This window comes from Vitis riparia, chromosome 18 (genome assembly GCF_004353265.1).
Source record: "Vitis riparia cultivar Riparia Gloire de Montpellier isolate 1030 chromosome 18, EGFV_Vit.rip_1.0, whole genome shotgun sequence".
In the NCBI taxonomy this organism is placed as follows: Eukaryota; Viridiplantae; Streptophyta; class Magnoliopsida; order Vitales; family Vitaceae; genus Vitis; species Vitis riparia.
In genome coordinates, this window is record NC_048448.1 from 34,909,976 (window position 1) to 34,933,502 (window position 23,527).

At 33.8% G+C, this 23,527-nt stretch overlaps 2 protein-coding genes across 3 annotated transcripts; one reads left to right on the plus strand and one right to left on the minus strand.

Moving 5' to 3' along the window:
* The first annotated feature begins 1,388 nt into the window (after positions 1–1,388).
* Positions 1,389–4,593, plus strand: LOC117906147 (cytochrome c). The gene is made up of 3 exons (XM_034819106.1): positions 1,389–1,593; positions 2,928–3,061; positions 4,206–4,593. The coding sequence occupies exons 1-3, from the start codon at positions 1,482–1,484 to the stop codon at positions 4,296–4,298; spliced, it is 339 nt and encodes a 112-aa protein (XP_034674997.1). The 5' UTR covers positions 1,389–1,481; the 3' UTR covers positions 4,299–4,593.
* Positions 4,594–5,719: 1,126 nt separating this feature from the next.
* Positions 5,720–22,354, minus strand: LOC117906672 (protein phosphatase methylesterase 1). 2 transcript variants are annotated; one of them, XM_034819802.1, is made up of 13 exons: positions 22,119–22,354; positions 20,084–20,168; positions 19,914–19,984; positions 18,653–18,767; positions 18,473–18,552; positions 14,848–14,932; positions 14,668–14,748; positions 10,669–10,763; positions 10,480–10,530; positions 9,788–9,868; positions 7,904–7,976; positions 7,364–7,441; positions 5,720–5,975 (listed from the first exon to the last, which is right to left on the minus strand). In XM_034819802.1, the coding sequence occupies exons 1-13, from the start codon at positions 22,232–22,234 to the stop codon at positions 5,937–5,939; spliced, it is 1,050 nt and encodes a 349-aa protein (XP_034675693.1). In that variant the 5' UTR covers positions 22,235–22,354; the 3' UTR covers positions 5,720–5,936. The 2 variants fall into 2 exon arrangements, with proteins under 2 accessions (XP_034675693.1, XP_034675692.1); XM_034819801.1 differs by having other exon boundaries at positions 20,084–20,171; positions 22,119–22,353.
* Positions 22,355–23,527: the final 1,173 nt, after the last annotated feature.

Here is a 23,527-nt window from a genome sequence, read left to right on the forward strand (position 1 = left end):
TCAATACCCTTGTTCCCAAATTCAAAACTTCCACTACAATTATCGAAAGATGAGATAGAAAGTAACCGAAAAGAAGTTTGAGTGTAAGGCTTCAACGAGTTGACATTCAACCTTGCACATGTATTCCAAAAAATATTACTACATGCATAGAAGTGTGAAACTTTTTGAGATTGAAAAAATGAGGACGACCCAGATGAGAACATAATGGAAAATTGAGAACCTGATGTAGTGTTCCATTGAATTCGATTCTTTGCTGGATTCAATACAACACGCCTACTATGATAAACATCCCTGTCAGCACATAAATAGGAATATCCTTGGGAGAGACACAATGAAGGCTTTGGAGAAGAAATCAAAGCAGACCCAGATGATAAAATCAAGCGAAATTGATAACCTGAAGCGGGGTTCTTGTAAAGTTGATTGCTTTCTACGGAAGTTACAGAGAGCAATGATTTGGAACAAATTAGGGTTTTGGGAGGAGTAAAAAGAGAAAATGGCGGTGAGGATCGAAGAACGGGAGAGCGAAGAAGTTGAGGGTTTGAGAAGTACCTGAAGCTCTTGCAGATGTGTGAGATTTTCATCATCTCACGTTCTTGCAAGAGTAGAGTTAGACTGGTTCTTCCGTTTCTAACGCATTCACGGGGGAGAGAGAGGGTTCTGGACTCACGTGTGTGGGTTTTGGGGAAAGGGCGATTGGGTCAACCCGGCCCAACTCGATAAATAATTTTTATTTATTTTTTAATAAATAAATAAAAATTGTTGTTTTAAAAAAATGTTGTATAAATATAGAGATGGATTGGTAATAAAGTGATATAAATAAAAGTTATTTTTTCAGAAATATTTTAAAACACATAAATCAAATTAATAATATTCTAAAATTCAATGGCATTTTGATTTTGAATAATGTCATAAATTGTTTTTAAAAACTATTTTTCTAAAAATTATTTTTAAAAATTATTTCAAGAGCTAATTTTTATTTTTTAAAATAAATTTTATTTTCTTGTTTTTTTCTTTTTTTCAAATATATATATGATTAAAATATTTAAAATTTATAAATTTTAATAAATAAATCAATCATAACACACTCACATCCTTTTTTTTTTCCTATTCAACAAACACCCTAGAAAAATTACAAATAAATCATTGAAAATTGAAAATATAATTAAAAACAATTATTTTTCAAAAATATTAATAGAAAAATCTATGCACTATAATTCTCCATGAAATAATTTGGTGAAATCAATGATATTATTAATCAAAATAGTAATTTAAAAATGACGTGTCAGCTTCTCGGACCAATTCTTGTGCAACACGGAACCTGAGTTGGGCCGAACCCGAACCCGAACCCGAACTCTATAAAATAACCTCCCTTCGTCTGGAAATTTGCTGTAGAAAGTTCTCGTTCGTTCCTCTGCGTATTACAAATTATATAACCCTAAGCCGCTGTCGTTGTTTCCCTAGAAAATCTCGAGGTTTTAGAAATGGCGTCGTTTGATGAAGCACCTCCTGGCAATCCCGCTGCTGGAGAGAAGATCTTCAAGACCAAGTGCGCTCAGTGCCACACCGTCGACAAAGGCGCTGGTCACAAGCAAGGACCTAATCTTACCGCTCCTCTCTCTAGTTCTCCTTTTTTCAGCTCTGCGTTGGTTGGAACTAGTGGGGTATAATTAGATCTGTCTGGCTGGTGAGGATAGCAAGGGGGAAATGGAATTTTTGTGAATAAAAATATTGGGTTTTTTTGGGAGATCGGGGAGGTGTATATTGATCTCCACATGTCATCAGGTAGGGTCTCTTTGGTTTCCGAGAAAATTTTGAGTTGGGAATAGAAAGTGGAGATTTTTGCGGCTAAGATCCTGTGATTTGATCAAAACAGTTGATGAGTTGCGATTTTGATGGATTTGCGATTAATTACATTTGTATTAATCTTGTTGTTCCTTCCCCTGACATGTTTGGTTCTGATAGTTCATTGAAGTGTGTATTTATAGTAAGCAGATTTGTTTGGTTGCCGAATAAATAGGAATGGAAAATACAACTTTTGAGAATGGTTCATCAAGTCTTAAATATACCAATTACGTCTGTTGGGTTGTCAAGTAAGAAAATTTTGGTCTCGAAATATACTCCAACAAAGTGTATATGTACTAACAAGGATCTGTTTGGTAGACAAGGAAATATGGGTTGAGGAGAACAATATGTTCATGGGGTTTTATGTTCTCTTTCCAAAAAGGCCAACTTATGTGGATTTGGGAGGTTTCTTTGGGTGCTTTATCCATAAAAATTTGCAATTCCAGAATGGAAACGCCCCGGTGGAGATAATTATTTAAATATGGATCTGGAAACAAATTATTACATATCTAACTTTTTTATGCATATGCATGGAAATGGAATTATGTACTGTGATTTTGTAAGAGTTCTAGGTGTTGAGATATCATGTTATCAAATATTTAATACCACAAATGTTGGTGAAAAATGTATTTTCCACACAGTTTTGAAATTTTATGAAGGAAAATTCATGGGAATGATTGTGTTTAATAATTATTTGTGTAATATCCCAAGTGTGATCAAATAATGGGTTCCTTAATTCTTGGAAATTCTTCCAGTACTTGGTGTCAGAATGCTAGTGAAAGAGCGAAACTGAAGTCATCTCCCTTTTATTTTTTAGTAGTGTGTTTACCATTTATTGAATCCTTTTTAATTGTTTTTTTCATCAAATCATTGTGTTTTCAAGGATTTGGTAGGAATTATAGCTTGCATTTGGCATTTGTGTAATGGGTGTATCAGTTATAATCCTTATTTGTATACTTTGATGGTTGCCTTATTAGTTGAAAGAAGGTGGATATTGGAGAACTTTGAGGTGTTCGTATTGTTTTGATAGCCTGTGTGTCATTGTCTTTCTTTCTTCTCCCCATTTTAACTTTAAAAACCTACAGGACCCAATCTGAATGGCCTTTTCGGTAGGCAGTCTGGCACAACTCCCGGTTACTCATACTCTGCTGCTAACAAGAACATGGCTGTTATTTGGGAGGAAAAGACATTGTATGACTACTTGCTGAACCCAAAGAAGGTATGGGCTGGTTGAGTCTACTTTCTTAAAGACTCATTTGGAATTTTTATTAGAATTATATCTGCCAACATAATTTTATGTATCATGCATTCATGTTATCGAAAAGCCAAAATTATTTATTTTGGGTCTAAAAATGCACAGCATCTTGTAGAAGCTTTCTACTAATTATAATTTAGAGTTCTTCAATGTTGTTATGATATTAGTATCATGATATTAATGGATTCCAGGATCATAAATGGGAACTGTTCATGTTGCTACTATTGTGGTGATTAGGCTGTGGACTGACTTTCTGTGGAAGTGAACTTGGAATGTGAGAGGTTTCTGGTTGTAGGTTATATCGAGTCTTTGTTACAATATATGTGGATACACCATTTGTCTTATCTCTATATTCATAGACATAAATCCCATGTAGCCTTTAACTAGGAATCTCATATTGGATTTACATCAAAGATGACAGAACAGTTATGATACATTGTGAGGCTATAAAATCCCTAGTCATTTGGACAATTAGCATGCAAGTAATTGAGTTAAAGGTTTTTGAGGTCGAAAAAATGGTATTAGTTCAATTACAGTAAGAACTATTTTCATACTATTTTTAGGGTTAGGAAGATTATTTTTTCTTTAGTTTCAAAATAAGTGTTTTGAGTGCTGATGATACCTTACTTTCTTTCTTCTTTCTTTCTCTCTCTCTCTCTCTCTCTTTTTTAAAATTTTTTTAACCTATCAAAAAAAAAGTAATCAATACTCAGAATACTTATTTGCATGGGTTTGCCTATACATTTTTCATTGCCGGTATTGTAGAATGATGGTCAACTTGCATGAGGTTCATGTATTTGTTACAAGGATTGAGAACAAACAACTATGTAGACAATATTATGATGACTACTTCTACAAAAATAAAATGAATTTGAATCTTGCTCAGCTGCGAGAAAAGTGAGATTTTTGTGTTTATCCCGGAAGGCATTTGGATGATGATCAGAAATAAGATAATTCTGCATTGAACTTGGTAATTACAAACTACAGTGGATACAACACAAACAAAGGATAAGAAATCCTTTTACAAAGCTGGAATTTGTCTTTTTCAGGTTACTTCCTTTTCCTTGTTTTCTGTAACTAATAACTTTGTAAAATTTATTTTATGCAGTACATTCCTGGAACAAAGATGGTGTTCCCTGGACTAAAGAAGCCTCAGGATCGGGCCGACTTGATTGCATATTTGAAGCAAGCCACTGCTTAATTTGAAACTAAACGTTTGAAGAGAGTCCATTTTGCAGTTGCTAGAGGTAGCGGAACCAGATGGCAGTACCATTCTTTTCCAAATAAAATAGACTTATGTTGGTAGGTCTGGCATAATGAGAGTGTGTAGTTATTGCTACTTTTGCTAAGAGATTGCCTTGGCAAACATTCAATTGGATTCAGTTACCTGTTTGTGACTATCTGATGAATATTTGGTGAAACATCAATTTACTACTATGAATGGCTGGGCTAGTCTTTATATGATTAGCAATATCAGAAGACTGGTTTATGGTTAAGTTCCTTTTTCTTTGTTTCTTTCTTTGATTCTTTCTTTTTAACCCAAGCTGATGACATACGAGGTTGCGGTTGATGCTGTTAGCGTGAGCAGAGCAGCATCATTGTCTTTTAGCCGTGTTGGAAACATTATGAAATAACATTTGCAAGGACTTAGTCATCTCATCTGAAAACCAATTAAGTGGTGAACATTCATATTCTATATCTGAAAGCCAATTAATTGTCGGACATTCATATTCTATTCATTGTAGGGTTTAACCATTTAGAGGTACACCTTTACGTTTGATCTATTCCATACAACACGCTTATCTCCATCTCGAGTATTACTCATACTGAACCATCACCCTTCTTAACAAGGGGATTGTTTAGCATGTGGCTTATCAAAGGTTTCGATTTTGAACTCTCAGTGATTAAGTGTATTTAGTTCAAATATCAAATGGGGCAAGTGAAATTTAAAGAAAAGACTTTTTAAATAATGTGTTTTTGAGCAAACCCATATCAATTTATGATGATAATTGAAATGAAAGTTGGTCTAATATTTGTGGGTTTCACTTGATTTTAAAGTAGTTATGAACATGACATCAAATTGGTGAAAGATTTAGGTAGCATATGAAAGGTAACAGGGAAATTAATAAATGTATTTTATTTTATTTATATAAATACTAATATTAATAATTGTTTATCAAATTTAAATAATATTAAAAATATCAAATCCTTAATAATTATACCTAGTCAATGAAATATAAATATGTTACATTAAATTCTAAACTCTTTCACCCTTTTTTTTTTAACTTCAAAACAAAATTTTAGAATGAGAATTATTTAAAATATATATATAATAATAATTTTATTTAATTATTGGTTTTTGCATTCCTTGTAGTTGTAGGAACATTACTCCCACATTAAGTAAACACATCCTTGGATGCCATTTTTTATGAGAAAGGGCCTTTGAGATTGTAAAATCATCCAATTAAACCCTAATTTGATTCAACATCCTTTCATCTCACATAATTCATGTCTCAATCAAAGCCAATCTAAACTTATGCTTGGACAAATTGGAAATGTTTCAAAACCTGCATAGTGATTCATTTCCATTCCTTTTCCTGCGTTCCAAATGCACACTCTATGTTTACTAATCTAGAAAACAAAAGGGGTAAAATATTGATAAAGCTTGGACATATATGATGTAGCTCCAAAATTTAGAAATTCTGAAAGGAATCTGTCAAATACAGCTGTAGTAGTAGAAGAAGAACAATCCATTGCATACAAACACTAGAGAGATGGGTTATGAAATTTGTTAGTCACCGTGGTGGGGCTGTAATCCTTGAGTTCTCCAACATGGACTTTAAGATTGAGGCTTTGATGCTCTAAGGAGTCCAGGTATCTGTAACACAAAGGTGGAACACAAACCATGATAAAAGGGAGCATCTCAGTACAGGTATATTATTAGTATGTGAAAGAAACATATCTGTAAATAAGGTGGAATTAGCTTATAGTTAAAAGAGCTAGATGGAGAGGAACAAATAGAAAGAGAATAGAACAACAAGATGAGCACGTTCTTATTCAAGATGGAGATATAACATCAAGCAAAGGGATTCACATTTTTTAAGGTCTTCGTTTTTTTTCAATTGACAAGAATCAAGGGCCTGTTTGGAAGAGCTTTTAACTTGTAGTCTTAGGCCATGTTTGGAATACTAGAATAGAGAATAGGAATGAAAAATTAATTCCATTCTCATTCACTAATGTGTTTATATTGCCTTTTAGAATGGGAATGGGAATAAAAAATTTATGAGTATGGAAACCAAATCCCACTAGTACTAGGATTTGATTCCCTCTTTTCTATATGGTATTGTGATTCACCTTCATTCTCACCCTATTTCTATTCCTATTCCCACATACCAAACGTATCATTCGCAAACGCACCCTAATGGTATTTGGTATAATGGAATAGGAGTGGAAATGTGGGTGAATCATAATCTAATGTAAAAGAGAGGAATCAAAATCCTAGAAAGAATGGGATTTGGTTTCCATAAAAAAGAATTTTTTATTTCTATTCTCGTTCTAAAAAACAATCCAAACACATTAATGAATAGGAATGGAATTGATTTCACATTCCCATTCTTTATTCCAGTATTTCAAACATGACCTTAATGGTAGAAAAATCCCATTGTATTTGAGGAAAAATAGGAGGATCCCCACTTTTCCAAAATATATGGAAATATAGTGTTCATATTTGATGGTTCTATCCAAATATTCTTGAAAATTATAATGCTACTTTTAGCATTTAAGAAACTTTTCCAAACAGCTCAAGTCTCTAGAAACACATGAAAATATGTATAATCCAATATTTTGATGTGTCCTAGATACATACAACTTGCCCTTAACTGGACCAAAACTTACAAGAATCCTAACGATAATGAGGTAGATTTGTGCTAATAGTGACAATGTATGTGTAGGAGAAAATTGTCGAAGAACTAGATCTATAATTATCCAGGTAATACTTTTGGCACAAATACAACACACTTGACATGGGAACTCCTGAAAATCTAACCATTCTAAAAGTGATAAACACAAGTCAAACGGGACCCGTTAAAAATTTCCGAACATCTAATTAGAACATTTAATTTAATGAGATGTGAAAATCCTGTTTCAAATCCATGGTCCACAGTTACCTAGTTACATTGACCTTCCACAATGTCTTTATAAAGCCAAAAGGCAATGCAGCACAGAACAATATATCGCTCATTTTAATAACCAAAGATGAATACCAACCTCAACACCTTTAGGGCCAATTCGATTGCGAGAAATAAAATTAACTATGAGATTAGCAAATTCATCAGGTTCATCTTCCTGCAACATTAGGAATTTAGAACAAATTGGAAACCAATTTCAAATATATATGAATATATGTTATACTTCCTGCCCCTTTTCTGCTTTAATCATTTTGGATACTCAATTTTAGTCACAAACAACTTCATCATACTTTTGACACTGAGATTGGCATTATGTAATTTCAATTAGAAGCATATCAAAATGGGCTTAGACAAGCGGGTCAAAGTTGACAAAGAGCTTTAGTCAAATATTATTAAATGAGAAAAAAACGTTGAAACTTTGATCAGCAAATGTGCTTAATGGACAAAATATTTTTTGCTGTCCTGAACAGCCCCAAGCATGTCTTGATATATGTACAACAACCCCCGAAATAGGGGAGAGCTTTTCAATATGCTGAAGAGTGAAACCCTTTTCATCATCTTTTTCTGAAAAACATAGTGATAATGTACAAGGAAACACAGAAAAATAACTGAAATAGACCTGTATAGCATGCCCCGAGTGTCTGACAACCACCATTTGAAATTTTCCTTGCATTTGACCTATTGTGAGGGATCTGTTACAGAATTGCAGAGAAGCTCTGAGTAAATTAACATGTATAAGGGCAATGTTCTTCAGTCAGCATAGCAGCTGCTGATAATTGCAGGCAAAAAAAAAAAACAGACTGCCAAATCCCAAAGAAACCATCTTTCAATTTGTAATGCAGCATAACCTATAAATAAAAGAAAGCACCATATAAGATTATATGGCCTTTAAAGGTATATGTATTTTGAGATATACCATTTGACAAATTCAATGAGATACAAATGCATATATATGCTGTGTGCGCACACGTGTGTGCAAATACTCACAGATGAATTCACACATACTCTTGCCTATAAGATATTTAGCCACAGTTTCAACTTTCATCATCTACAGAAGGATTCACCAGAGTCCATCATTGCTTTTTCACCAGAAAAAAGTTCAAAATCATTAGCTTTCTACTGCTGTGTGGCACAACTCTACAAGGTTTTTGCCAATCTTCAGAGCTTGCAGTAGGAAGCTCCACACCACCATGTCAAACAAAGCTCTTGAGCATCAATTTGGTAATGATATGGAAGTTCACAACCCATTAGTTTTCTAATTTCACATGGCACGTCTCTACTGTAATTTCTCCAATTTCAGAATTTTTCAACTGTCTGACTCCAGTAGGAATCTAGAACTCTCAATCAGCATGTCTGCCCCTCTCAGCAAAGCACAGACATTATTTTGGCATTCTCTGGAAGCAATCAATTAAATATCTATCAGACGTCCCATTCACTTGTTCAACCTTACAAGGGAGACTAAGAGATTGACCCTCTGCTTTTGGTAAAGCTAATTAACTTCATAAAAGAAGCAAACTGGAACACCCTTGCATACAGGATGTATTCTGCTTAAGAATCAAGGGAGCAGCCTATCAAGAAAGGGAAGAACAACAGAAACAAGGGAAAACTAGCTTTTCTGACCTCATCAGCTCTTTTAGCTACCAAAACAAATGCAATTCTACATCTTTAAAAGTTCTTCTGTTAGACTCCTTTCAAACAATCCACGTTAAGAAAAAAGAAATGGCCAATGGACCCCAATAAAAAACCATTCTGACTCGAGAACAAATCTCCTGTGACCTCCTTTTAAGTGTCTAGTAAGCCCTTATAAGATTATCTAGTATCCACTACCATTACTAGAAGGCTGGAAATACCTAGTACCAATCGTGGTTCTTTTCCTAGAAATCATAATTGTGGATTCATTTGGATTGGCAGCTATAAAACAGGGAGCACATGAAGAACCTTCATCACAAACCATTTTGTGATCCTTTCCAGGTGATGATTTCCCTTCTGTATCCATGTTTCCAGCATGGCAACTTTTACCCATAAAATCTGCTGAGAATTAGCAGAGCATATTCTGGATAGTACATTAAAATTTACAGAAACCAAATGAATGCATTCTCTAGTCAGATCTCTCCAAACATAAGGGAAATCTTAATTTTGGTTCCATGAGCTTGCTTGATGATATTATCCTTCATCAATTTTATTTTTCATCAGAATCTAGACTTTCCCAGTTGAAATTTGATCCATTTTATGTTGAAGATTGATTGAAAGTCCTCAGTCACTCCAGCAATTTCAATACTACATGACAGCAAATCTTTCAAGTCAGTTTCAAGTTGGGCATTTCTACCTACAACCTTCCAAAGTTATTCTAGGTTGAGGAACATCATACCGTAGATAAGTGAGTGAGTTATGGATAAATAATTGGCTATTATCCCTAAAAGTTATCCATATGAAACCAGGATATATATATATATATATATATAAAGAGCTGTAAAATTGTTTAGCCAAGTTTAACCGATAGAACCTGTCCAGTCTGTCTGTTCCAGCTAACAGTAGGAGCTTTGGAATGGGAGAAGACAGAAATTTGTCAGAAAGGCCTTCATACCTGTAATGCAAGTAAGTATGCAAATACTAATTAATTTGACATATAGGTGCCTTTTCAATGTAAATTTGCAGACAACTAGAAACCATCTCTAATAGAACAATAGGAAAATGAAAATGCTCTCTTTATAAATAAGAAAATGAAAATTTTCCTCATTGAGCTTCACTTCCGTGGGCATAGCATTTGAACACAATCCGTAAGGCATAAGACCAACATAGGCATAATTATAGTCCAAAGTCACTTGCTGTATCTAGAGATTTAAACCATTGATCTGTATACCAAATTATTAAACTTGAATCTACAAAATTGATCTGAACTCTAATCTATTAAATGAAATGAACCTATATGTTAAAATTGTAAATAAATAATCTTGAGATAGATCATTCCTATTCTATTGACAGGGTTGGAATCAATAACCTAACAGTACTATCACAACAGTCTATGAAAAAATTAACTGCAGCAATTACCCCAGTATGTGCCATAAAACACTCCAACTCATACTTAGGACACACACTTTGGAGGTATGGTCTCAATTGAGGAATCCATTACCACCTCTGTCAACCATGAGTTTGATCTCTTAAACATGCATATTGATAAGAATGATTTACTCATACCAGCCTCTCCAATATTCTTCTGTCTTTTCCAGCCTTGTTCGGTAAGTGTAACTGCAATGCAAAAATATGACTTAGCAATTAACAGGCAATATGTGACAAATATATTAATAGAAAGACCATCAATACAGTTGACTAGCTTTGTATGATAAAATGGTAACAACATACAATTACCATAACAGATGTGCTTACCATTCCTTTGAATCATCATACTTTAATGTGCTGGGGATAGATACACGGGCAGACTCAATGTTTCTTAAAGAGCCTCCTTTAACACTCCATTCAATCTATGCAGAGAGATAAAACATATAAATAGCCAAGATTGAAGCAGGGATACAAGATGACAATAAGAACATTTCATCCTAGAAACTCTAACTTATACATTGTGTTGGAGTGTGATGGTCCATGACAAGAAAACAGAAGACTAGAAAAGATGAACTTTATAATCTTCAGAGGAACTTTATTATAGAATAAAGTTCATGTAATTTACCTTGACAGGGTAATTACATTCTCAAGCATGTGACTCTCTCCAAATTTCCATTAGAACTTGATTATACAACGAGACACAAGACTAGAAAAGAAGAACTTTATAATCTTCAGAGAAACAAATACATAAATGGTGAACAATATTCCAATGAACATTGAGCATCACAACTTATAAATAGAAAAAAAACAACTTGTGAAATCAATGGATTAAAGGGGTGCATGACAAGAAAACAGAGGTCAAACCCCTCAACTAAATATAGTATTATCCCAATTATGTCAAAAAAATAAATCCTGGTTTGTGAAACCCATGTATCTCAGACCATATTTTCTATGAAGTCATAGAGGCCAACTTATCCTTTCAACTGCCACCAAACTAAGTCTCTTCTGATTCTTCCCTTCTGCTTGCAGCAATATCAAAATGAATCATATAACTTCTCACAAGTGCACTCACTGATTTTAGTTACACAGAAAAAACCATTTTGGAAAGAGTTTGAAATATTTTTTAGTTAAAATCAAGAAAATCTAAGCCCCATAATCCACTCTCAACCTTCTCTCACCTCATCTCAAACTGATGAAACCACTAGATTCTTATAAATGCTTTGTTTCTAGTTTTGCCCCTTATTGTCTTGCCACTGATTCAGCTCGATACCCTCTTTCAGCTAGGCTCAAGTAATTTATATGCTGTTTCTTCATTGCCAGTTCAGACAGGTCAGCAATGTGCAAACGAATAACAATAACTACATCAGTAAGAAGTACATGATTTACGTCGACAATGATGCCAGGATGAGAGTGATGAGTACAGGGGGTTGAATTAGTGAGAAAAGACTGTTTTAACCAAGGATGAAAATATCATTAATCACGGATATATCGGTACTTCGATTTTACGGATATATCGGAGATATATCGACGGATATTTTGGAAAAAAATATCGATAAGCCTAAAATTGATCAAAATTTATAAAAGTATAAGAAAAACTTCATAAAAATGTAATTAAAAGTATAATGATATTTTTAAATTGTTTTATTAAATAATTTGATATATGTATAATATGATTTATCATATTTGATAATAATATTGTATGTGCTAATAAAAAAAACTATAAATTTCATAGGTATATATTTATTATTAAATTATATCAAATATTATTCATAATAATATTTGTAATATTTGATTATAATATGTCTAATTTTAAAATATATTTTATAATTAAATAAAATTTTTTCATCTATTTGAATACCAAAAATATAAAAATTATCGTGATAATTTTCTTCATAGTGTTTTTAATACTTAATTAATATATTAATGATATTAAAAACACAATGAAGAAAATTATCACGATAATTTTTATATTTTTGGTATTCAAATAGATGAAAAAATTTTATTTAATTATAAAATAATTATAATTAATTTGTTCTTTAAAACATTTTTTAAAAATTATGTTTATATGATGAATTTACTTTATATATATTTGGTGCACCTTATATATCAAAGGGCAAACTTGCCCCAGCGGTTGGCTCGTTGCCAGCCAAACCTTTTGGTTGGGGTTTGAGCCCCCACGATAGAAATCTTGAGGCATTTTTAAAAGTTTGACCACACAGGCTTGTGTTGACCGCATTGACCCTCATTTGACCGCCCAAATTATCGCGATATATTGAAGATAAAATGATAAAATGCTAATAAATCCCAAGAAATAGGTGAAATTCACGATAAATTGATAAATATCGTGGAACCGATATATCTCTTCCATATATCGTGTCGAGATGCTCCGATACTCGATATTTTCCTCCCTAGTTTTAACCAGGATCATATAGCTGGTTTAAAATAGTTGAAGAAAAATCTTTCTTGAATTAAGTTGAATAATTTTATTTGTTGAATAATAACTTCATGGCAGCTCATATAACACTCACGCATAGTGTTCCCTTAAGTTGGTAAGTACAAAGCATGGTGCTATAGTATTCTCAATATCATTGAGGACTAAATACTTATTTCTCTTTGAGATTCCCAAAGGTCTGTTTGTTCCACTGTTTTTTTTCAACATAGAAAATGGGAAGAGAATGTTTTAGTACAATAGAATATACAACAAAGGCAAAGGGTATGTCAACTGAAAACGACAAAGAGAACAAACAAAAGATTAACCAAACAGCCACACCAACACAGCCAAATAATTCCCACAAACAGATCTCCAAGGAATACAATAAAAGGAAACCTCAAACCACACCCAACCCTAGGGCGAGCGAGTACATGAAGAAAAACACAGTTAGAGAGGAGGCACCTCTCTCATCATGCTGATCAGCTTACTGTTTAGCTGAGTTAGGTCTCTCTAGAAGAAGGTTTGAACCAAATCTCCTAGTAGGCCAGTGATGTAGTGAATCTAATGGTCATACCTCCCAGACCCTCTCCTCCCCTCAAAGGCCCATGAAATGTGAACAGTGAAATCCCCCTTCCACCATGAACCCCCCTAATCCCTATTGAAGACATGCCTTTTTCAAGCCCTTCAATAGGCGTAGAAGCTCAACCACAGAGGCCAGATCTGAACTACTAGCCTTGGGGAAAGCCTTTAACAAACCCCAAATAGACTCACAATAGACCACCAATATCCATATGCCACAGTTTGCCTGAAGAGCATCTGCCGAAGCTAATCTCAAGGCACCAAGGTTTCACTTGAATCATATAAAGTGTGAGGGAAACAAGAAGGGATTTAATTATGGTAAAGAAAAGGAAAAAAATTGAAGGAAATAAAATATAAATTTGAGCTTGACAAGTTTTTCCTACCATCATTTTCCAATTTTATAATTCTTTCATGTGTGAAGAATCTGAAATGTGAAATTTTTTTAAGCATTTTTTAGATTTCATTTTCCTTTGCATTTTTCATGCAAAATCAAAGGAACTATTTTAAGATTTCTTCCTCTACCTCTTTTTTTTCTTCCTTTCCATAGTTCTTTTTAAGATACAAGCAGAACCTCATAGGCGAGCAAATCCACCAAGTTCTACTGTCATCTTTTTTTTTTCTTTTTCTTTTTCAGTGACAAGCAAATCAATCTTGTCCAACAATATGATAGCAAAAGAAATGCTGGAAAACTCTATGTAACCAGACACAATAGCTTATTCTTTATGTATTTGAGCTTCTAGGTAAATCTGTGGCCCTCTAGTCTGTCCTGATCCAATATTGACACTTTTCCCACCATCTATTGATAGAGAGGATAGAATCTGTACAGCCACATGTTTGTAAAGTAAAAGGGAACAGGCAGCAATAGTTAGATACCGGGCTAGGCAATACTCCCTGCATCATGTTCAGATATCCAGATTCCCACTTGTGAGTTTATAGAACCTGTACAATCGTTAATAGATCAGGTTCTCCAGCATACTGGACCATATGATGCTAATGTATTTGGACCACACTTTGGTTTCCCTTTTTCATACCTAAATATCATTTTTGGGGTACCAACATATTTTTGTTTGATATAAGTTTCATAAAATATACACACTCACATGATCAGGGGTACACTTGGCTATGCATTCTACTTGATCTCTAAGGGATAAATATTTAACAGTAATTCATGATATGCAAAAGAAATTCCACAAGATTAACTATAATATTTTTTTTTTTTTTTTTTTGATAAATAAGATTAACTATAATATCCTTAAAGTACAAACATAAATAAAGAGAATAGATGGAAGATTAGAGTTCAAAGGTATTGTAGATACCGCTTTTTCAAGGGTTGAAAAATGCTGCATCCTGCTTGAGAGGATTTTCTGCATATGAATCAAGGAAGCCATCGCCGTTCCCTGAAATTCTTGTTGACTGTCAACACAGCTTCAATATAACATTGAGAAGCCATATGTAGAAGGGTATTTCTGGAAAAAAATGAAAAAAGAAAACCAAACCTCTACAACATCCACAACCACCAATCCACACAAGCTAGACAGTACTTTCTTTGCAGCAAGATGGACAGCAACTGAACCTCCCATGCTGTATAACAATGACATAAGTGCCAGTATCATCATAGTTAAAAGAGTAAAAAATGGCACCATAAGGATTAGATTGTCTTGAACAAATACTTAAGCATTTCCCATCAACTAAGGCTGTGCATGTGTGTGTAATGAGTAGAAAGGAAATAGGAAGACCATCACATCAGAATTGCTCTCAACACTCTCCTCATGAGAAGTAACTAAAAAAAGGCACGTACACAGCAGAAAATTAAGGCTTTTGCATTTCTAAAGAACAAATAAAATATGTTTTTAATTTCTGGTACAAAACTGTGTCAATGATACAAAGAGAAACGGTTGTACTCCATCTTCTCTTTTCTCATTTCAAATTCAAGCCCAAAGCCAAACAAAGCATTAAAGAGGAAGAAAGGCCATGCTATGGGGAAGAGAGGCTCAGCGGAGGCAGAAAGCCCACCAAGCCCTAAAGCTCCCTCAGCTGACAGGTCCAGGCCTCCTTCATTTGATAAGGCTCAATATAGAGGGAACCCAATTAGAACAAAGGAGCCCAAACCTCTTATTGGGCCAATTGTGCGATTTGGGCCAGCCTTCGATGCAATTAAAGAGTGGCCCATCAGATTCCTTTTTCCCAAAAGTCCGGGGTACAGTCTTCTCCTCTATGGAGAACCAACCCATTGCATTTCAAAAAAGATGTCCACTGGACAGCCAGTCCCACACAATATGAGGCTTCGCGTGAGTGGTTTGCCTCCATCTTATAAAAGGTCGATCATAAACAAAAATCACAATCCAAAGTTTCTAAGAGATTTAAGGAAGGATAGGTCCATCACAGCTGGTGGGGACATGGACTTCAGTGTGGTTTAATCGGTCCATCATATGAAGGAAGCCATGTAAGGGGGAACACTGCCCAAACTTGGAAATGACCCAAGCAGGCATTAGAGGGGTTGAGGAAGGAGGAGGGATTCTTCACTGTGTCCAGGTATTTCCTTCTAACCCTGAAACCATTGTCGAGAGCCAATTTCTAGATGGGGCTTCTGATTTGCATTCTCTTCCCCTTGCTTCCAGTTCACTCCTTGACCAATCTCTGTCCATTTTGATGAACCCTTAGGATCCAGTCTAGATTCCCTAACTATAATCCCAGTGAATGAGTTTGTCTCAGTGTCAATCCATAATGCTGGTGATCCCATTTTTGAAGCTGAGGAGTCCCTTGGAGATATCACTGGCCAAGAGCTAAAGGGCATTTCTCTCCACAAGTCACCACTTAGCACCTTAGTGAGTACCTTTTCACAGTCAACAGTTAACCTCTAGAACCAATCTCCTCCTCATTCGAAGGATTTCACATAGAGGGTCTCACACCCAGTAAAATGGTGAATGTAGTAATGTACAATCAGTTTTAGGAACTATGAAAATCAAGCTAATCGAAGGTTGTGAGAATGTCATCCCAGAGGGCAATAGTAGTGCAAGATCTATGTATATGGTTTATTTTAGGAGGAATTATAGACCGTTACCTAGAGTTCTTGGTGATTCTTAGGTTTTGATTTGGGCTCTTAAGTGTTCACATGAAGATCATTAGTCAAAATATTAAAGGGTTGGGTTCTAGAAAGAAAACAAGGGTTGTGAAGGATTTTATTAGTCTTGAAACCCTAGACATTGTGATGCTTCAAGAAACAAAGGGGGAGACATGTGATAGAAGGTTCGTGAGCAATGTCTGGAAAGTTAGAAATAAGGAGTAGTTTGTTCTTCTGACCTATGGGGCATCGAGAGGGGCTATGATAATATGGGATTCAAACAAGTTCAGTTGTTCAGAGATAGTATTAGGGTCTTTTTTGGTAACAATTAAACCAAGATCTGATGAAGAGGGAACTTTTTTGCTCACATCAGTTTATGGTCCCAATAATTCCAACCAGAGGAAGGATTTATGCTTAGAGCTTCAAGATCTTTTTGGTCTAACTTTTCTGAAATGGTGTGTAGGAGAGGACTTTAAGTCTTCAATGTCATAAGAAGAATCTCAAAAAAGTTGGGTGGCTCCAAGTTAACCCCTAGTGTGAGGGTTTTTCATGAGTTCATAACAGAAAGTGAGTTAATTGACCCCCCCTTCTCTTCCTTCTTAGAAACACATCTTTTATTTGGTCAAACATGCAAGAAACCCCTGTTTGTAAGAGGTTGGATAGATTTTTTGTACTCAAATGAAGTTTCCCTCAAAGCCTCCAAGAAGTGCTTCCTAGACTGACATATGATCATTGCCCAATTGTCCTATAACCCATTTAAGTGGGGTCTGACTCCATTCAGGTTTGAGAACATGTAGTTGTTTCAAGGAAAGATCTAGTTCTTGGTAGTGTCAATGTCAGGTTGGTCGGTGGTTAGGAGGGTTATAAATTCATAAAGAAGCTAACTTTATCAAATCTAAATTGAAGAATGGAATAAGGTGTTTTTTAGAGATTTAAAGGAAAAAAGGAGGAACATTCTTTCAAACATTATTACGTTGATATCAGAGAGCAAGAAGGGAATCTAACTCCTAAACTTTCAACAATGAGAGCTTTAAAAAAGGGGAACTAGAGGAGTTACTAATAAAGGAAGAGGTTCATTAAAGGCAACAAACAAGTGTCAAATGGATAAAAGCAGGAGATTGCAATTCCAAGTACTTCCATAAAGTGGCCAATGGTAGGGGAAATTGGAAGTTCATAAAATCCTTAGTGCCTAAAAAGGGGGTAACTCTAGGCAACATTGAAAATATTTCAGAGGAGATAGTGTGTTTTTTTGGCAAGTTACATTCCAAGTCCCCACGTGATTCTTTGACGATAGAAGGATCGGATTGGTGTCCCACATCTGGAGAGGGTGTTGCACGGTTGGACCACCCTTTTTTAGAAGAGGGGGTACTCTCCGCCATTTTTTAGTTAAACAAAGAAAAGACCCTTGAGCCTGATGGTTTCACCATTGCAATGTATAAGTAGTGTTGGGACGTGATTAAAGAGAACCTTATGAAGGTGTTCTTAGAGTTCCATGATCATAGGATAATAAATCAAAGTATCAAACCAGCAAAATCTCATATTTCAAACTTATCAACCTAGTTACTAGTATGTATAAGATTATAGCTAAGGTTTTATCAAGGCACATACGCAGAGTTCTCTATGAAACCATCTACATCTCCCAGGTAGCCTTTGTTGAAGGGAGACAAATATTGGATGTTGTTTTGATTGCCAAAGATATCATGTATGAGAAATGGCATTCAGGGGAGAAAATAGTAGTCTTCAAAATAGATTTTGAAAAGGCTTATGATTATGTGGACTAGGGCTTTTTTAGATTGTGTACTAAAAGAGAATAAGGCTTAGCACAAAATGGAGATCTTGGATAACGGGTTGCTTGTCTATGACCAAAAAGTGCATAAAATCCTAATTATTTTTAGGTAAATGTGTTAAGGATTTTGCAAGCTTGAATACATATTTTGTGTTTTTTATTTTCAAGTGTGTGTATGAAAACACATTTTTCCCCTAGCAAAAACCACACAATTGAAACTATTAGCAAAGTGAGAATATAAGATATGGAAACTAAACTATCAGAAGGGCAAAACCTGTGGCCAACAAGCACAATTGCAGGAGGAGAATCTCCATACATTTTCTTCAAAACAGCTAAAACATCATTGCAAAGGGTCTGCAAAGAAATGGTAAATAAAAGAAACTTCATAATAAAAGATAGAAAACTAATGAACCAAATTCTTTCAGTAACATCTAGTATTTCTCTGAATATCTACCTCAATTGATAGGTCTAGCTCATTTTCAGTGGATGACTTCCCATGTCCTCTCAAATCCATAGCTACTACCCGAGCTTTCTCCTTAATTTTACTTGCTGCCAGTGCGAAAGAAAGCCTGTCCAGACAAAACATTTCTCTTTACCTCTGTGAAAATGTTAGAGACAGCTTCAAATAACAAAATATCATAATATGCAAATATCATTTTTCATCTCCAACCAGATTGCAATGAGATATGAACTACAAACAAGTAATACTAAATATTGGGAATGTATTTATTCAACAGAGCTTCAGACAAGATAACTAATTTAGGTTGATGTGCAGAGAGGAGAAAAATTATCAAAGAAAATCTTTGAGCCAAAAGGAGAGGCTTTCAGTGAAAAGTTTGATTTAACCCTAAAATAAAAGGAAAAACATAGAACCTAAAGTGAAGGATCTCTAAATCATAGTATGGTTCAAGGTTTCCAATGTCAACATCAGTAGACATCCCAATTGAATATTTTGGAAAAGTTGGAAGTTTTTGTAAGATCTTGGGAAATATTAGAACACACCATATAGATACAAAATTAAAATTAGACACTAACATTCTAGCTAAATTTAACTAAATGTTACTTCATACCAAAAAAAAAAAAAAAGTTATTAAGATTCATATTGTAAAACAAAATTCAAAATCATCTCTGAATATTCACTGAGTTGATCCAATTAAAATTCAAAACCAAAGAGAAAATTCTAGAAATGGGAATTCATGACTGTTCTTTTTAAAATCAAAGGATATGCACACAAGTTCACATATTTTAAATATTGTTAAAAGAATACAATTGGCATAGCATGGACACTCATTCTGCTTGCATTTTTTCTTTTATTCTCTTTTTCTTTTGGGTGCAAGGGAGGCACCAACAGAATGCGTATACACATTTCTGGCACTGATACATATGTGACAATCCATTTTATTTTTAGTTGACCAAGTCAGTCAGTGGCTAGCATCACTACCATGGTTCTTGTTACACGGTTCCCTCACACTTGCTTGGGAAAACAAATGAAAATTGTGAGTCCATAACAAGATGGTTTCATATCAATATTACTCTAATAAAAATAGAAAACCATATTTACATAGTACAATTGTACAAGCATAAAATGAGCTTTGGGTGTAAAACCATTACCAAAAAATGACAGAAAGGTGAGATGAATAAGTTTAGAAATCATCATATTATATATCATAAGAGTTATGAAGTTTAAGTGCTTATACAACAAGAATCAAACATACCCAGAATAACCACCTCCATGTAGACAAAAGACAACTGGCCCTTCTGTTCCTGCCATATACACGTGAAATACCTAAAACAACAAAGATCATTAAAGATAATATTCTCACAAAAGGGGCGAAAAAAGAACCTTCAAGAGGCAATGGAAAAGTCAAATGAAGTGGTCACTAACATCATTCGAGTCAGGAATGCAAACATCATCCTCTTGATCAAAATAAGCCGACCACTCCAAAGGAGCGTACTTCTGTAGAGAAGTCCTACTAGAAGAATTGGAAAGGATTAAATATAGAATCATGATACAAACACCAAAAAGTGCAATAAAAGGATATAGAATCATGATACAAACACCAAAAAGTGCAATAAAAGGATATAGAACCATGATTCAAACACTAAAAAGTGCAATAAAAGGATATAACAATAAAGGAATATTCACAAATAACCCTTAGCAATTATGACTTAAGCATTTTTTAAAGACCAAATAATAAGTTGAAGATGAAATAAAAATTTTATGAGCCTACAATTTACTTGTGTGCAAATGCATTAAACTATGATTTGTGAACAAGGACACAACCCCTGCATTATGGACAGACATATCACATGTGAGTTGTCAGAGATGACAACCACCCAAAAGCTAAAGAAATGGGATATACTTGTGTGTATCTTATGTATGAACTTTATGAAAAACATATTTTTATGTTGTTTATGTTTATTTTCATGCATTCTGAAAAACTATTGTAGTCAATAATACACTTCTAGGAATTAAATAAATCACGAAAAAATTGTGTTTCTCAGCTAATTTGAGAATGTAGTATGGAATTATTATAAGAAAATTTGCAACAGTTAACCAATTTTGCAGTTGAATTTCTTGGACAGTCATTGTTGACATCAATCCATGCTCAGGTTTTTTGTCATCCCTGGTCTTTTCTTTTGGCTCTCTTATTTTCTAGTGTTTCTTATATACACCTCTTCTACTAGGGTAGGCCTCTTTATGGCATTTATAATATTTATCTTTTTGTCCAAAAAAAAGAATTGTCTACTTAAGAGAGACGTCATGATCATTGTCCCATGGACAGCACTTCCACCATTTTGCCCAACACTATAACAACATTATTGCCATTGCCACCATCCATTTTTTACACAAGCAAGGCATCAGCCCACCACCACTACCACCACCCCTACTGCACCATTGCTGTCATCACCTCTTTTACCACTGCATTCAACACCATCCTTGCCACTACACTGCCTTTGTTGCTACCGTGCCCAAACAAACGTTTCTTCAAGTGGTTAATCTACTTATTGTATTGGTTTTGGATCTATTAATAAAAATGTAATATACTCATTCAGTAAACATCTTTTTGATAGGTTATCAATTATTTAATCAAAGAGAATTAGGTTGGGCAGACACCAAATACAATCCTCATAATTCTTTTGGTAACTACTATTTAGAAGTTGAACCAACTTCTAAATAATTTGGCCAACCCATCAAACAAGCTTATTCATCAAGACTTAATTTCAAGCAAATTTCATTTGAATGCATTTAATTACGTCAAGTACCCATTTCTAAGGGCCCTAATTCAGAAACTCTTTGAAGATATTAATTTGAACTTTTATTTATGATTTTGCTAATTCATCCAAAATTCAGGTGATCGAAATTTCAAATAATTTATATAAACTTGTCCCTAAATTTAGAAGCTCAGCCAGCACAAATAAATCCCAAAACAAATCTAAAAATTCAGAATGACTTCATCAAGAATCAGGCAGCACAAAATTCAAGAAAGATAAAGAACTTGCAAAAGAATTTAAAACAATAAATAAAAACAAATTCACCCATTAATTCAAAACCCAAATACAATCAAACAAAGCACCAGCAAAATTACATGACAATCATACAATCAAATACCAGAAAATTCAAGAGCAGCTATTGAAAAAGAAAGAGAGAGAGAGAGAGAGAGAGAGAGAAAGGGAGAATCCATTTGAATAGAAAACAATCTAAACAAATTTGAGAATAGTCAATTAAAATTAAACGATCCATTAATTCACCAACCAAATAAAATTCCATACAAACGCATGTCAAATACCGCAAAATTTAAGAACATATATTGGAAAACAAAAAATAAATGAAAAAAATAACCCAGTTGAAATTATTAACAAAAAGAAAAAACCCATTAACCAGAATTGAAAATGGCGCCTAGGGATAGAGAACTGACTGAGATGCAGGGCGATGAGGAATGGAGGAGAAGGCAGAGGCGGGTTTAGTTTGGGTTGGTTGCGGTTCTTCTTCCGAACCCTCTTCTGGGAGTGAACCTAGGTTCGAAGAATCCATTGATCCAAATCCAAAAGCTATTCTGCTGAATTCTAAGACTCGTTTTCAGGAAGTGAAAGCAAAATCTGGGGCGATTGCTCAGCTGTTGGATGTTTCTATGTTTTCCCTTTGTCTGATCGGCTGGGTCCGGTTTAGTGGGTTCGGCTTCGTGTCTCATGCCCATTTGATAAGTTCAACCCCAGCCCAATTTCGTACAAAAAGATTAGCTTAGTTGAGAAATTTCAACTAACCGATCCAAGAATGAATCGGCTGGGGCCCAGATTGGTATGCGCAGGTTCGGGTCCTAGACCCGTTGTTTTGCCTTGAAACCCTCGCATAAATAATATTTTTGAGAATAGTTTTCTTTTAGAAGAAAAAAAAATTATTTGACAATTAGGAAATTATTTTCAATTAAATAAAATATTAAATATAAAGATTATTTTAAAATATATTTAAAAACATTATAAACGAGTTTAAAACATTTCAAATTTTTATTTTACAAAACATTAGAGGATAGTTATTAAAAATCATTCTTAATTGTCTAAAACAGTTATAAAGGCGTCATTTCAAAAAATGCTTTTAAAAACTGTTTTTCAAAACTATTTTTAAAATATTTTTTATTTATATATATTTGATAATTTTGTTCTTAAAAACAAAACATATTTTCCTTTTTTTTTCTTTTTGTAGTACAAAAAATTATTTCAAAAAATAGTTATCAAAATAAGTAAATTTCGAGTTATTTACTAGATTTTTAAATATTTTTTAAAAATAAATTTTATATATGACTTTTTTTTCCGATTGTTCTTTATATCTATCTCATTGTTTTTCAAAACAATCATTAAAAAGCAAGTGAAAATACTAATTTAAAAACATGAAAAATAAATTTTGAAAATATAAGAACAATTGTCAAATACATATTTTTTTTAGTGTTTTTTGTTCTTCAAAATAAAAAATAGTTTTCAAACAACCCCTTCTATTTTCCTATTGGCAACATCTTTTCCTAATTTTTTAGAGCAATAGACAAACATGCCTTCTTAAAGTCTCAAATTTTAAAACATCTCCTATCATTCAATTCATTTTAATTAATATTTAATTAGTAAAATTTTAAAATTAATGTTTATTCTTCTATTAAGCTTTGTTTGGGAAATATTTTTGAATAACAATTTCTAAAATTTGTTCATTAATATTTCATAAAACAAAAGTATGTTTGAGAATTTAAATATCTTTTTGACTATGTTTTTAAATATGTTTAAAAATAACTTTATATCTAATATTTATTTTTAACGATTCTCTATATAATTGTTTTCTAAAACA